Source organism: Caretta caretta, chromosome 8 (genome assembly GCF_965140235.1).
Source record: "Caretta caretta isolate rCarCar2 chromosome 8, rCarCar1.hap1, whole genome shotgun sequence".
In the NCBI taxonomy this organism is placed as follows: domain Eukaryota; kingdom Metazoa; phylum Chordata; order Testudines; family Cheloniidae; genus Caretta; species Caretta caretta.
Window position 1 is genome coordinate 42247169 of NC_134213.1, and position 16067 is coordinate 42263235.

Sequence of the window (16067 nt, forward strand, 5' to 3'; positions counted from 1 at the left end):
CAAGAGGAGAGGCGACTCTCAATCTAGTCCTTAGTGGAGTGCAGGATCTGGTCCAAGAGGTAACTATAACAGGACCACTTTGAAATAGTGACCATAATATAATAACATTTAACATTCCTGTGGTGGGAAGAACAGCTCTACAGCCCAACACTGTGGCATTTAATATCAGAAAGGGGAACTGTGCAAAAATGAGGAGGTAAGTTAAACAGAAATTAAAAGGTACAGTGACTAGAGTGAAATCCCTGCAAACTGCATGGACGCTTTTTAAAGACACCTCAGTCCCTGGAAAAATCATGGAGCAGGTCCTCAAGGAATCAATTCTGAAGCACTTAGAGGAGAGGAAAGTGATCAGGAACAGTCAGCATGGATTCACCAAGGGCAAGTCATGCCTGACTAATCTAATTGCCTTCTATGACGAGATAACTGGCTCTGTGGATGAGGGGAAAGCAGTGGACGTGTTGTTCCTTGACTTTAGCAAAGCTTTTGACACGGTCTCCCACAGTATTCTTGCCAGCAAGTTAAAGAAGTATGGGCTGGATGAGTGGACTATACGGTGGATAGAAAGTTGGCTAGGTTGTCGGGCTCAACGGGTGGTGATCAATGGCTCCATGTCTAGTTGTCAGCTGGTATCAAATGGAGTGCCCCAAGGGTTGGTCCTGGGGCCAGTTTTATTCAATATCTTCATAAATGATCTGGAGGATGGTGTGGATTGCACCCTCAGCAAGTTTGCAGATGACACTAAACTGGGAGGAAAGGTAGATATGCTGGAGGGTAGGGATAGGATACAGAGGGCCCTAGACAAATTAGAGGATTGGGCCAAAAGAAATCTGATGAGGTTCAACAAGGACAAGTGCAGAGTCCTGCACTTAGGACGGAAGAATCCCATGCACCGCTACAGAGTAGGGACCGAATGGCTCGGCAGCAGTTCTGCAGAAAAGGACCTAGGGGTTACAGTGGACGAGAAGCTGGATATGAGTCAACAGTGTGCCCTTGTTGCCAAGAAGGCCAATGGCATTTTGGGATGTATATGTAGGGGCATTGCCAGCAGATCGAGGGACGTGATCGTTCCTTTCTATTCGACATTGGTGAGGCCTCATCTGGAGTACTGTGTCCAGTTTTGGGCCCCACACTACAAGAAGGATGTGGAAAAATTGGAAAGAGTCCAGCGGAGGGCAACAAAAATGATTAGGGGGCTGGAACACATGAGTTATGAGAAGAGGCTGAGGGAACTGGGGATGTTTAGTCTATGGAAGAGAAGAATGAGGGGGGATTTGATAGCTGCTTTCAACTACCTGAAAGGGGGTTCCAAAGAGGATGGATCTAGACTGTTCTCAGTGGTAGCAGATGACAGAACAAGGAGTAATGGTCTCAAGTTGCAGTGGGGGAGGTTTAAGTTGGATATTAGGAAAAACTTTTTCACTAGGAGGGTGGTGAAACACTCAAATGCGTTACCTAGGGAGGTGGTGGAATCTCCTTCCTTAGATATTTTTAAGGTCAGGCTTGACAAAGCCCTGTCTGGGATGATTTAGTTGGGGATTGGTCCTACTTTGAGCAGGGGGTTGGACTAGATGACCTCCTGAGGTCCCTTCCAACCCTGATATTCTATGATTCTGTGATTCTAGGAGAGATTAAAGAGGCTAGGACTTTTCAACTTGGAAAAGAGGAGACTAAGGGGGGATATGATAGAGGTATATAAAATCATGAGTGGTGTGGAGAAAGTGAATAAGGAAAAGTTATTTACTTGTTCCCATAATATAAGAACAAGGGACCACCAAATGAAATTAATGGGTAGCAGGTTTAAAACAAATAAAAGGAAGTTCTTCACTCAGCACACAGTCAACGTGTGGAACTCCTTGGCTGAGGAGGTTGTGAAGGCTAGGACTATAACACGGTTTAAAAGAGAACTGGATAAATTCATGGAGGTTAAGTCCATTAATGGCTATTAGCCAGGATGGGCAAGGAATGGTGTCCCTCTGTTTGTCAGAGAGTGGAGATGGATGACAGGAGAGAGATCGCTTGATCATTACCTGTGTCAAGGTTCCCTCCCCACGCTGAACTCTGGGGTACGGATGTGGGAACCTGCATGAAAGACCCCCTAAGCTTATTTCTACCAGCTTAGATTAAAACTTCCCCAAGGCACAAAGTCTTTGCCCTTGGATTAGGTAAAGTGCTGCCACCACCAAGTGTTTTAGACAAAGAACAGGGAAAGGACCACTTGTAGTTCCTGTTTCCCCAAAATATTGGCCAAACCCTTACACCCCGTTTCCTGGGGAGGCTTGAGAATAAACAAGATTAGCACAAACCCCTTGGATTTTTGAGACCCAAAAAACCCAATCAGATTCTTAAAAATCAGAACTTTATTAGAAGATAAGAGAACAACTCTGTAAGATCAGAATGGAAGATTATCTTACAGGCAGTCAGCTTCAAAACATAAAGAATCCCTCTAGGCAAAACCTTGTTACAAAAAGACACAAAAACAGGAATACACATTTCCTCCAGCACAGCGAATTTACAAGCCAAAAAACAAAGAAAATCTAACGCATTTTCTAGCTAGATTACTTACTAACTTTACAGGAGTTGGAGAGCTTGCATCCTTGATCTGTTCCTGGCAAAGGTATCACACAGACAGACACACAAAAAACTCCACTCCTCCCCCCCACCTATTTGAAAGTATTTTGTCCCCTCATTGGTCATTTTGGGTCAGGTGCCAGTGAGGTTACCTTAGCTTCTTAACCCTTTACAGGTGAAAGGATTTTGCCTCTGGCCAGAAGGGATTTTATAGCACTGTATACAGAAAGGTGGTTACCCTTCCCTTTATATTTATGACAACCTGTTAGGTTCACTCACTCTAGGGCACCTGGCATTGGCCACTGTCGGTAGACAGGATACTGGGCTGGATGGACCTTTGATCTGACCCAGTATGGCCATTCTTGTGTTCTTATGTTCTTATGTCCAGTGTTTGAAGCAGCAGCCTAAGCTCCCAGCAGCCTGGCAGTCACAGATAGCTCTGGCTCTGCTCACAGGGCGGCACACCCAGAATGCAAGGGAAATCAAGCATTTCCATTTCCCTCACTGGCCGTCAGCCCCTTAGACTTAGCCTCCTGTTTTTCATTACTGCACCAGACATATTTGATGTAATGACTGCTGCAGGTGGCATGAGGCATGGTGCAGCCCTGATTGTGAGCCATCAGCCAGAATCAAAGTTAATTCAGGAAAGCAGTAAAATTGGTAATGTGTATTTCATGCCTCTGATCTGAACATTTTCCATTGCACAATCTTCCATCTTGAGCCACAGAAAGCAAACTCAGCTGACTACTTTAGAGCATCTAGCTCCAAAGTCAAAAACCTAAGAGATCCCCAGAGACACTGGCTTTGTTTTCAATGACTCAGATGTGCTTTCCCCCCCTCCCACCTCCATCTTTAAACTCTGGACAGTAAACACCCCACGGATTTTATTCCCCAGCCAGCTCAGAGCCTAGCCCCTCTCTGCAAACAGACAGGCTCTCTAGACAGTGGAAGTGCCATGGGTCCAGAGCCTGGCTGGCAGGGTGATTGACTACAAGTTTGATGCAGGGCAGAGGATTGTAATCCCATCTGAAATGGTGACTTGTTCTCTCCTCCTGTCCCTGAGTTTTATGCTAAAACATTTTTCAAGTAATGCTATTGTCTCCAAAGGCAAATGAGCGTGTGTAGCAGATATCCAGCTGTAGCCCTGCCCAAACCTTAGAGATGGACCCTGGGCGCAGGCCCCACAAGGCCCGGGCTTTGGGTCTGGTCCCTCTCTCTATAATGGGCCAACCCAAAAGGCCAGACAGGAATGCCCAAACTTTCCATCTCTGTTAAAGACCATGAGTGAACAGTGTTGCGATATAGGATTGGCTGTCTGCAGAGCTGGGGGTTTCTCAGCCATGAGGATCCCTAGGTCCTGTGACCATTCAGATAATTATGAGCCCTAATTATCTGAGCTCCTTTCTATTCTGCTTGGTCATGGAAATGCCCATGACATGTTTTGTTTGCAGTGCTGTTGTAGCCATGTCGGTCTCAGGATATTGGTGAGACAGGGTGGGGGAGGGAATATCTTTGATTGGACCAACTTTCTATGGCATTTTTGTAAGAAGAATGGTTATGCCCTAATGTCACTGGCCAAAATTTCCCCTCGTTACCATGTCACCGACATGCAGTGTGCTGAGTGACTGATGCCCCAACCCTGTCAGGATCCTGACAAGGGCAGTCAGAGCAGGATCAGACTGGAGGCTGAGACTAGCAGAGGAGTTCTTAGTCAGGTTCCAGGCTGGGCTCGATACCAAGGATCAGAGTCTGAGTCAGGGATCAGGAGGCAAAGTCCAAATCAAGCCAAGATCAAAGCCAGAAGGTCATGGGAGCTACAAGAGATCCCCACTGTTGCCGGGACACGTCCTGGAATCCCCTTGGGCTTGTGTACGGCAGGGAGCCAATCAAGAGCCACAGAGCTGTGGTCTCTTGGACCCCTGGAGGCAGGACTTCCTGGTCTGTGTCCACAGCAGGTGTAGGTAGTGGAGCATGAGCGGGTTATAGCTGCTGCTGGAGGGTAGCATGGAGGTGTCTGTTGCCTGACAGCTCTGCAGGCCCAGATTCAAGACTCCCCGGGCCTTACACACCCCAGAGCTGGCTGCATGCACATGGTTTATGAAAACTCTTTGGGTCCAAAGGCCTTAGAAAGTATCTTTATATCCTGGTTTCAAAGGGTTTTCCCAAACTTCAGGCCAACATAACAGAAAGGAGATGCTGCTGAGGTGCTAACGCTGCCCTTTCCTTTTGCAGAGAATGTCATAAATGGGCAGGACTACGAGGTGATGATGCAGATAGACTGTGAAGTGATGGACACCAGGATTCTGCATATTAAAAGCTCCTCCATACCCCGGTACCTTCGAGAACAGCAATGGAATCAGACCAACCCCTTCTATAGTGCTGCTCGCACCGTCCCTGAGACAGCCCACCCTATGAGAGCACTCATGGAATCACTGCAGTAGCTCCCAGAAGCCTCACAGCTGCAGTCCCTGAGCCCCAGCAAGGAGGCAGAAATGTTTGGTGATACAAATGCAGCCTTCACCACTATCACTATTACTAGCTAAACAGCTGGGGATCCCAGCTCCAGCACTAGGCCCTACCACTTGCAGTTAACCTGGCCTTTCCAGGACTCCTAGAACGGCAGAGGGCTCAGCATTGATACGCCTCCTCAAATGGAACGCTTTATCAGAACCCTGTGATACTGCCCTGCTCATTGCCTTCCCAGCCTTCCTGGTGCACCCTGCCCAGCCTCTTCCCCTGTCTGATACATCCCATGATGGCCCAGGGCAGTGTTTGACGACAGCCTGGGAATGACGGCGAGTGAACAGCCATCCTGCAGGGACAGGGCAGGCAGGTGAAGGAAGCTGGGCAGAAGGGTGGTGATGTCTGGGAGTGGCAGTATGGCCTGGTGGCCAGCAAGCAGGGCTGGGGCCAGGAGGACAGGGCCCTACCTGCTGTATGATCTGGAATAACTTCCTTGACCTCTGTATTTCAGTTTCCTCATTTGCAAATTGGGGCTAACCCCTGCCCTACCTCACAGAGGAGGGGGTGCCGAGGTTTGATTAGCTGCTGTTTATGGAGACCTGGGGATTCTGTGGAAGGAGGCTCTGCTAGACTTCTGCTAGAGGACTTCTGCTAGAAGTCCAGAGTCGCAGTATTTATTTATTTACACTCAAGCATGTTAGCAAACAGGGCAGGAGAAGAAAGGGCAAGTTTAACTGTGGAGGGGGCAGCGAGACATGGGGTGCCCTAGAACCGACACGTCCTGTATCTGTGCAGAGGTAGGGCTGCAGCTTTTGTCTGGAACTGTGCACAGTGAACCATTCTGCTCACAGTCTGCTCTGTACTTTATGCCAGGATGGGAGAAAGGAACAGCTGGCCTGGCCTCTGTGGTTCCCCCTACAGGCAAGAAGAAGGGTGACTCCATGCAGGAACTGCTGCAAAGCTGAGTTCTGCACTGTCCAGAGCAGGCACACACTGCACGGCCCCCTGGAATCCTCCCCCGCAGAGCCAAACCAGCTTTGCTGCTTGCAGAGCCACTGCCCTCATGGAGAAAGAATAGGAACTGGATTTGGGCTAGATTTTAAGACTAAAGTGACCGTTGGGATTCCCCCAGTCTAACTTCCTGCAGCGCACAGGACGTGGTGGGAATTATTCCAGTCTAATAGTTGTCACCACTACAAACTCTCTCTGGCTGCTCAGTCTGAATGTATTGCCCTGGAATCCTATGCCACATATGACCGTCTGTTTCTGACCACACTAAGCAGCTCCTCACTCTCCAGGCGAACGCACTCTTCTCACCAGTAGAAGGGAATTCCTGCCATTTGATTCCTTGCTAGGGAAATTTGTGCTAGCTCCTTGTGGGAAGTGAATACCATTTTTCAAACACTCTCATGATTGAGAAAAGCTTCATCCCCTTGGCATGCTAAGTTCCCTTCCTAGCGCAGCAGCCAGCATTATCCTTGGATCATTTGGTCCCTGGAGAAAGCCAAGCTATGTGCAATTTAATATCTGTGGAAAAAAACACCAGACGCTTCCTTAAAAGGGAGATTTGGGGAAAAATACACAAAATGTTTTAACAACAAACCTTCCTTTGTGCCCTGAGTGAGCAGAGCATGTTGGTTCACAGTGGCTTTTTAAAGAGCCAGCGCACTTCCTCACCTGCACCTTGTGGTGCACCTTTGACTTGCCAGACCTGCCGCATCATCTGTCATGGTATGAATCATGAGATCAGACATGAATGGCCCTAGCTCCCCATGGAAAGGTCCTGTCTGTCACCTAGCTGCTGCTACAACATGGGGCTTGTCTAGAACAGAACTGGATGGGGCTCCCATGGAGCAGACATGCCAGACCCATGAAAAAAAAAACACAGAAATTGGGCTTGTTTTTGACTTAATTGGCTTGTGAGTTGCTTGTTCACTAGTTTTTGGCTAGTAGCTTGTTGCTTGTTTGGCTTGTAACTTGCTGCTTGTTATAGCTTGTTGCTTCTTTTTTTTTGATCAGCTCCCAGCAAGCAGGGGCAAGGGGGGGAGAGAGTCAGGGGTGCACAGCGGGCTCACCACAGTCCCAGACTGCATGCCGGGGGATCTAGTCACATAGAGTGTTGGGGTTCTTAGGGATTGGCTTGTTTTGGCCTGGTTTTGAAATGGGATTAGCTTGATTTTTGTCTTATTGTGAAAGTCGGGGTGCTTATTTACCACGTGAAAGTTGGCAACTGTACTATGGAGGCAGTATCCCTGCCAGCTCCTGTGTGTGTTTAGAGTCACTACAATGTATTTTAGGCAATACGAGATTTTTATTTTTTAAATGCCATGTCTGAGCAGCTTGGCTCTGATCCAAGTTAGGCAAATCTAGCAAGAAGAAATCAGCTGAGCTATTTCTTGTACTTTCTGTTATGGAATGTTCATTTTATGCTAGTGGTTCTCCAATCTCATGGGGTCCCTTTCACTTGTCTGTCCCCTAGTTTGTGATGGAGCATGGGACCAATGCCTTTGAGTAGCCCAAGCTGCATTGCTGCATTTGGGGGGAAGGATAGCTCAGTGGTTTGAGCATTGGCCTGCTAAACCCAGGGTTGTGAGTTCAATCCTTGAGGGGGCCATTTGGGGCAAAAAAAAAAAATTGGGGATTAGTCCTGCTTTGAGCAGGGGGTTGGACTAGATGACCTCCTGAGGTCCCTTCCAACCCTGATATTCTGTGATTCTAAGTTACAGGCCAGACAGCTGAATGAGAGCAGGGCAGAGAAATGCCCCTCTAAAAATTGGTGGGGAGCTGGGCACCAGCTACAAAAAACAGAGCTACCAGCAGAGGTGAATACCTCCACAGCAGGGAACCACTCTCTTTGGCTACACAGTGGCCATTTTCCCAGTGCTCCAGAGTAATTCCTGCAGGCACTGGGAGTCCATTGTAGGGTGACCAGACATCCTGATTTTTAGTTCTTTGTCCCGCATCCCGACCAAAGCCCATTTGTCCCGATATTGAGGCTTTGGCTGCTCCAGCAGTTTGGTTTTTTTGGTTTTTTGCTTCGGTAACTCACTCTGGACGCCTTTTTTTTTTTTTTTTTTTGCTTCCCCCATGTGTCCCAATATTTTGTCCGTTTCATCTGATCACCCTAGTCCATTGATTTACAAATAAGAGTACCTGGAATGTTAGTGACTGTAAGATGTGGCTTACACTAGCCATTAGACCTTGTACCCGCTGGCTGTTTGAGCTCTGGCAGGAGAGCCAAGGTGGTAGCCTCCAGGCACACTAACTAATGGGATATGACAGGAGACAGGGCAGTGGGGTGGGGCAGGGGTTACTTTTACAAAGTAGGATTTTGCAAGTTTGCTGTGGCTTTCTGTGAATGCTTGAGAGAGCACATTCAAACTTCCCAGCTGATGGCACTGTACATTTTAGGACTAATGGTGCTGACTTTCAGGGATACGTTTTCTGCACAGGTTGAAGGGGATTTAGCCACAAGATTCCTGTAACTGCTCAGTAAAACCACTCAGTGACATCCCCTTCAAGGACAGTGGCTGCCAATGTTTACCTTCTGAGAGGGGAAGGGGCACAGACACCTCGTTCCAGTCCTTGTACTCATGTATTTTGCACCAGTGCTTACAATGGTGTCTGCAGACGTACCAGCTGAGGGTGGATGCTGTAACAATCCATGAGGAACATCTGGTTAAAAGCATTTACTTTGCAGTTATATTAACCTTCCTTTACCAGCATTCTTACACCGCAGATCGTTGAAGGGATCCGGCCCTTGGCAAGTGTGATGAAACCTGTGATTAAAGATGTGTGAGTTTCGAAGGATTGTACTAGACTCTGGTGATATTTAAGTATTTTAACCATTAAATTTTCTGTTAAGCTCATCTGCATGGCTTCCACACTTGAACTGCAAATCTCATTGTGAAAATAAGTGGTGCTAGAGAGGACAGCAAGAACACTGGAAGCCAATCTAGAGTCCTTAAGGGTTGATTGCACAGGTTAAATTGCAGAGGTCAACTCATTAATTTAGGCACCTCAATCTTGAGTAGTTTGTTTCTATTTGAAGGGACAGCCAAGATAAAAATAGCATCATCTTGCTTAAGAACACACCTTCCCTGGGTTACTGATACCTCGGATTATTGAAGTGAACTTCCTTTAATCATCCTTTTCATCCTGATGCTCTGTTTTTCTATTTTCCCTTCACTCACTTTAGATGGTGAAAGCAAATCTATTCAGGTTCTTATTTATATAGCCCTCATCACTGTTTTGAATCCTGCTGTTCACTTTCATATCAGTGTCACTTTCTGGCTCCCATTTCCAGCACAGTGCTGATGTCTGTATTTCTGTCATAGCAGGGAAATATTTAAATCACCCTAAGAACTGTTTTACTTGATGTGTTGTTTTAATTTCAATTACATTTTGCAAAACACTTTTAAACAACTGTGGGAAGCATGTATTCGAATGAGAGCTGCAGAGGTCCTAGTCCCCATGGACTAGAGCCAGCTGGGAGCATCAGGGACTCCGTTTGTGTATCCCTTGCTGACCAGGGAGCAGGCCACACCATAGTAAAAATGCGTGTGCCTTGTCTAAAGTAGTGCTGCCCCCTTGCTAGCTCTGGTAGAGCTGCTTTGTGCCGACTCACCCCATGACACCCTAGCACCATCCCCAACAGTGACCAGATTTGGGACTCTCTATCTTGGAAAGGCAGTAATTAAGACATGAGCCTGATACAGCAGGCTCTTCACACGCTGAGCTCCCATGCACTTCCTAAAGCTTCAAATCCAGCCCTAAATTCATAGACCCAGTCCTGCAATTGACTCCCCAGAAAGACCTCAGCACTCAGGGGGCCTGACTGAAGCCAGCAAAGGCGGCCCAGCAGGTCACGGACTGTGAAGCACATCCTGGAAAGTTTGTAAAATGGATGCAGCAGGGTTATTCTTACCAGATTATTTTTGGACCCTCAGAATAAAATCCTGTTTGGGGGATAGGGAATGAGGCTGCTCTGATTTCGCCTTTAAATGATATGTGGGATCACCGTATGCAAAACAAAAAAACTTTATTTCAGGCTCATAAATGAGTCCATCTGTGTTTGTAACAAGAGGAAATAAAATCATTTTTAACTTTGTTTTTATATCTATTTCCATTTCTGAAATGAGAGAATGAAAAGCAGAGAAATTCTCCACTGATGGAGCAAGGAAAGCAGTTGAATTCTGGTCTCCTCCAGGACTTGAATGAAGCTTTAGCACTTAGGTTCTACTCTCTATTCTGAATAGGCCAAATCTTTCCAATGGAATTCTCTCCTCTGAGGCAGGACTGGAGAGTACCCGAACGGCCACAGCAGAGGAGACCAACTGGCATGTCTAGTTCTTACCAGTTTGAAAACCCAGGACTTGATGCTGCAGAAGAAGGGGGAAAACCCAAGTTTTGTAACTCTGTGTAATACTAGCTGGGGGAAGGAAGGGAGAGTAGCTAGGGTTATGCCCTGAAGGTTTGATTGCTACTAATGTGTCTGTAAGTAATCTACCACTAGTTTCAATGGCTGTGGTTAGAGGGTTGGGGGAGGGGGTCACCTTTTTTCAGTTGATAGGGTCTACAAATTCCCTACATTGTAATGTCCACAACAGTTGGAACCGGGAACCAGCCTGACTTGCCAGTAAAACAACACAAGAAACTCTGTTGAGCTTTTTTTTTACCCACTATTGCTGCTATATTTGATTGTCAGCCTCCTGCAGCAGCACATCCTGTTGGGTTATAGTACCTAGAGCAGCAGTTCTCAAACTGGGTCACAACCCCATTTTAATGGGGTCTCCAGGGCTAGTGTTAGACTTGCTGGGGCCTGGGCCTGAAGCCAAAGTCTGGGAGCCAAAGACTTGCTTCAGCCCTGGGTGGCGGGGCTCAGGCTTTGGCTTCAGCCCTAGGCAGTTGGGCTCAGGTTACAGTCCCCCGAAGCCCTCAAGCTTCAGCTTTGTCCCCCTACCACCCACCCACCCCCACCCCCTCTCGGAGTGGCAGGGCTTTGGCTCTCTCCCCCTGTCCCCCGCCTGGGGCAGTGCTGCTCAGGCTTTGGTTCCCCTTCCCAGAGTCATGTAGTAATTTTTATTGTCAGAAGGGGGTCGCAGTGCAATGAAGTTTGAGAAACCCTGACCCTAGAGCATGGAGTCCTTTTCAGGACAGGATGCAAATTCCTCATGCGGGCCTTCCCTTTGGCAAGGTCTCTCCTCAGCTAGCGTGATCCTCCTGTTGTGTCAGGGCTGTCTATACAGATTCTGCTGTGCACTCTTACAGTTGTGCTCTTAAATCCATGAGCATTTTGCGTCCTCCTTGGTGTGAAACAGGCACTCAGCCCCCCTCTGTCTGACTCCAGATGTGCCAGCCAGTTCTCTTGCTGCAAGGATCTGAACTTTGCCCTTTTCCAAAGCTCCATGGTTCTTTCTCATGGGCCTCGGGAAGCCATGATACTTCACCCCCTATTGTAAGTGAGATCTGCCCTTCCAGAGGGACAGAGCTCCCGTTATTCTGGCCCCAGCAGTATCACCCTGGAACAGTCTAGGGGCCTCTGAGAAATGTGACTACACATGTGGGAGAGGCTCGGCTGGTTCTGGGCTAGCTCAGAAATGGCTATTGTCAGTTTTCTTTAGGTTCCTTGTGGCACCTGAATGCACAGCCCAACTCCTTTCTGCTGGTTTGACCCTCTGCCAAAAAACTGCCTGTGTGAATGGACAGTGCACCTGTGTCTCACATGGGACTCAACTGGGGAAGCATGCACACTTAGTGCAAGTGTCCAGCATTACCAGTATGTCACCCCGAGCTAGCTGAGGCCCTCCCAATCCTTTTTCCAACACCCAACCACAGCTCCAATTCCCAGCAGTCACTAGATGTTCCACAGGTCCATATTCCATTTGTGTAGTAGGTATTTGCAGTGCCTGTGGGAAGTCCTGGGTCTTATGTGCCACGGTGAACCCAGGTGATTGGGCTGTAGGATTCGTGATCAGGTCTTGATTCTTGAACCTGCTATTTGCCCACAGCCTCTGCCACTTGTCTTTTGGTGACAATCCCAAGGTTTTAAGAGCTAATCAGAAGGGGTTTAAGGTGTACTTAAGAAGTACTTAAGGTGGCATTTTCATAGATGGGTAAGTCCAGGTTATCATATGTCAGGGTTCCCTCCCCACTCTGAACTCTAGAGTACAGATGTGGGACCCGCTTTAAAGACCCCCTAAGCTTATTTCTACCAGCTTAGGTTAAAACTTCCCCAAGGCAAAAATTCCTTTTGTCCTTGTAGGGTATGCTACCACCAACAACTGATTTAACAAAGGATCAGGGAAAGGAACAGTTGGAGTTCCTATTCCCCTAAAATATCGCCCCCAATCCCTTACACCCCCTTTCCTTGAGAGGCTTGAGAATAATATCCTAACCAATTGGTTACAAAGTGATCACAGACCCAAACCCCTGGGTCTTAGGACAATAGAGAAATCAGTCGGGTTCTTAAAAGAAGGATTTTATTTAAAAAAAAAGGTAAAAATCACCTCTGTAAAATCAGGATGGAAAATAACTTTACAGGGTAACAAAAGATTCAAAAACACAGCAGAACTTCCTCTAGGCTTGGTTTCAAAGTTACAAAGAATAGGAATAAACTTCCCTCCAGCAAAGGAAAAATTCACAAGCAGAACAACAGATAATCTCACACGACTTGCCTGGCTTTTACTTACAATTTTTGTAATATGAGAGACTTTTAGGATGGTTTATAGAAGAAGGAGTTTTCTGACCTGATGCTTCTCTGCTTCCCAAGAGAACACACAAAAACAAAGCCTTCCCTCCACCCCTCCCCCAAGATTTGAAAGTATCTTCTTTCCCCATTGGTCCTTTTGGTCAGGTGCCAACCAGGTTATTTGAGCTTCTTAACCCCTTACAGGTAAGGAGGAATTCTAGGCTACCCTTAGCTGTGTGGTTATGACATCATACGGTCATATTCTCATATTATTGCTGCTTGTCTTCGGAGGGATGGTGGTAAAGTATTTAGTCTGCAGAAGAGAAGAATGAGGGGGGATTTGATAGCTGCTTTCAACTACCTGAAAGGGGGTTCCAAAGAGGATGGATCTAGGCTGTTCTCAGTAGTAGCAGATGACAGAACAAGGAGTAATAGTCTCAAGTTGCAGTGGGAGAGATTTAGGTTGGATATTAGGAAAAACTTTTTCACTAGGAGGGTGGTGAAGCACAGGAATGAGTTATCTAGGGAGGTGGTGGAATCTTCTTCCTTAGAGGTTTTTAAGGTCAGGCTTGACAAAGCCCTGGCTGGGATGATTTAGTCGGGGATTGGTCCTGCTTTGAGCAGGGGTTTGGACTAGATGGCTTCCTGAGGTCCCTTCCAACCCTGATATTCTATGATTCTATGAAAGTATGCACAAGGTGGGGAGCCAGACTGTAGGTGCTGACTTCATCACTCCTGTGACAATTCTCAGAGCAGTGCTCAAGTGCCCATCAACAAGTGTCATATGTGTGCTTCCTGACCCTACTGGTGCTCTGAGAAGATAAGGACCAAGGTGGCTGTCTGAAAGGTATGAGCATTCAGGTCAAGTCCAGGAATAAGAATGAGCGTCTCTCAGCCCAAAGGATCCCAATGTACTTTTCAAGCTCAGCTACAAACAAGGATCACTTGACCTGCTGCTGAGCTGAAGCCACCTCCGGTTTGGAGGACAGCAACATTAACAGCAATGCAACGTAAGAATTTAGGACAGGTGAACAAGTGCCATAGAGAATTTAGAGAGACAAGCTGGAGTTACCCAGCTGGAATTGGGTCAGGCACCAGGACTTTAGCTGTTACAAAAAAAATGTCTTGGGATCATCAGATGGCCACGAAAGGTCATGGCTTACACTTCATTCAGGACATGGCACCTCCAGGAGCACCAGCCTCCCATGGTCAGGCACTGGCTCAGTACAAACTTACTGACCAACCCTGCCAGCTTCCTTTACCACAGAGCAGGACACTGCATATTTGCATCAATATGGATAGTGTGATGGGCACAAGCTGCCAGAAGCCCGTGGCTACCCCTTTTACAGTTGTGTTAGAGCAAAGCCCAGGTGCGGGGAGCTTGCTCTCAGAGCTGTGTGTAAGGGCAACACAAAGAACTGCCAAGCCACATTGCCAGGAGTCCCTCCCTTTTTAAGTGGCCAGATTCTCAGCTGAGCCCAACATGTTCTGGGTGAGGAGGAGGCCCAAAAGGGAAATCTGCTGTTCCCCAGTCCGCCCTGCTTCCTGAGCACCCAAGGGGGAATGGCAGCTGGGGCAGGATGTGGCGTGGGACTCAGTAGCTGCTCCTGCCTGTGACCTGGCCAGGCTGAGGGAACAGGCAGCTCCTGCGGGTGGAGAGTCGTGTGCTCAGCTGGGACAGGCTGCTTTGAGAACCTTTGTAATTCCTTGTCAAGGTTCCTTCCCCACTCTGAACTCTAGGGTACAGATGTGGGGACCTGCATGAAAGACCCCCCTAAACTTATTCTTACCAGCTTAGGTTAAAAACTTTCCCAAGGTACAAACTTTGCCTTGTCCTTGAACCCTATGCTACCACCTCCAAGCGTTTCAACAAAGAACAGTGAAAGAGCCCACTTGGAGACGTCTTTCCCCAAAATATCCCCCCAAGCCCTACACCCCTTTTCCTGGGGAAGGCTTGATAAAAATCCTCACCAATTTGCATAGGTGAACACAGACCCAAACCCTTGGATCTTACGAACAATGAAAAAGCAATCAGGTTCTTAGAAGAAGAATTTTAATTAAAGAAAAAGTAAAAGAATCACCTCTGTAAAATCAGGATGGTAAATACCTTACAGGGTAATCAGGGTAAACAAAACATAGAGAATCCCTCTAGGCAAAACCTTAAGTTACAAAAAAACACAAAAACAGGAATATCCATTCCATTCAGCACAGCTATTTTACCAGCCATTAAACAAAAGGAAATCTAACACATTTCTAGCTAGATTACTTACTAACTTAAGGAGTTACGAAGAGCATTCCTGATCTGTTCCCGGCAAAAGCATCACACAGACCGACCCTTTGTCCCCCGCCCTTCCAGCTTTGAAAGTATCTTGTCTCCTCATTGGTCATTTTGGTCAGGTGCCAGCGAGGTTATCCTAGCTTCTTAACCCTTTACAGGTGAAAGGGTTCTGCCTCTGGCCAGGAGGGATTTTATAGCACTGTACACAGAAAGGTGGTTACCCTTCCCTTTATATTTATGACATTCCTAGTCCCCCTCGTGTGCTTCCCCCTGGCCACAACAGCAGCTGTCTCCCTCACCCAGGCCTGACTCTTGGCTCCTCCCTCAGCTCCCATAGCAGGAGGGGGAGGGGCTCAGGGAGCCCATGAGCTGGGCGGGGAAGAGTGTCAGCGGCCAGCCCTGTCTGCCACGCACGCAGCATGGGAGGTAGTGTTGCCAGGTGTCCGGTTTTCGAAACACTGATCAGACACCCAAAGTCCAGTTGCCGCCTGCAGGGGGCTGAAACAGTTGGGGCCAAGGAGGTGAGCAGGGAGGCACTGCGAGGGGATTGCAGCAGAAAGACAGCAGTGGGGGGGGCAGCAAGCAGCCATCCCCCCCACACACACACACACCAGCGCATGCCCACATCTCACGCGCTGCCTCATCCAGTGACAGTAGCAGTGCTGGGGATGGACAGTAAGAGTGTGCCCAGGAGCAGCCCGGGCTCCATCACTGCCTCTGCTGCTCCTGCCCTTCTGCCACCCCCGGGCAGTGCCCCCACCAGCTCCTGCCTTGCACAGTGAGTAGTGGGGGCAGAGCACCCCCCACTCAGCCCCAGCAGGCGAATCCCTGCTCCCCTGAGCGGAGAGGCTCCACCTGCCCCTTGGCACAGGGGGAGGCTGCAAGCAGCGTTTCACCTTGTTGGCAAACAAACACACACCCTTCCTGCTTCCCAACTGGGCCACCTTGGCTTTGAGCCTCACCCCCCCTTCCCTGGGCCTGCACCCTGCCCACACAAACGCCCCCGCCCACCCCCACAGGACCTAAAGCCGGCTCCCCTCCCACTTTGGCTCCAGAAGAAACAGGGAG

At 48.1% G+C, this 16067-nt stretch overlaps 1 protein-coding gene across 6 annotated transcripts in view; it reads left to right on the forward strand.

The window, feature by feature from the left end:
- The window catches only part of ATF6 (activating transcription factor 6), a 440808-nt gene that overhangs the window by 320834 nt on the left and 103907 nt on the right, over window positions 1-16067 (forward strand). For 4 of the 6 annotated variants that reach the window (XM_075131428.1, XM_075131427.1, XM_075131426.1 and 1 more), the window contains one exon: window positions 4801-10141. The exons of the other annotated variants lie outside the window; for them this stretch is intronic. In XM_075131428.1, coding sequence (XP_074987529.1) covers window positions 4801-5009 — 209 coding nt within the window. In that variant the 3' untranslated portion in view covers window positions 5010-10141. Of the gene's footprint in view, window positions 1-4800; window positions 10142-16067 lie in introns of those variants that run through there. 6 annotated transcript variants of the gene reach the window in all.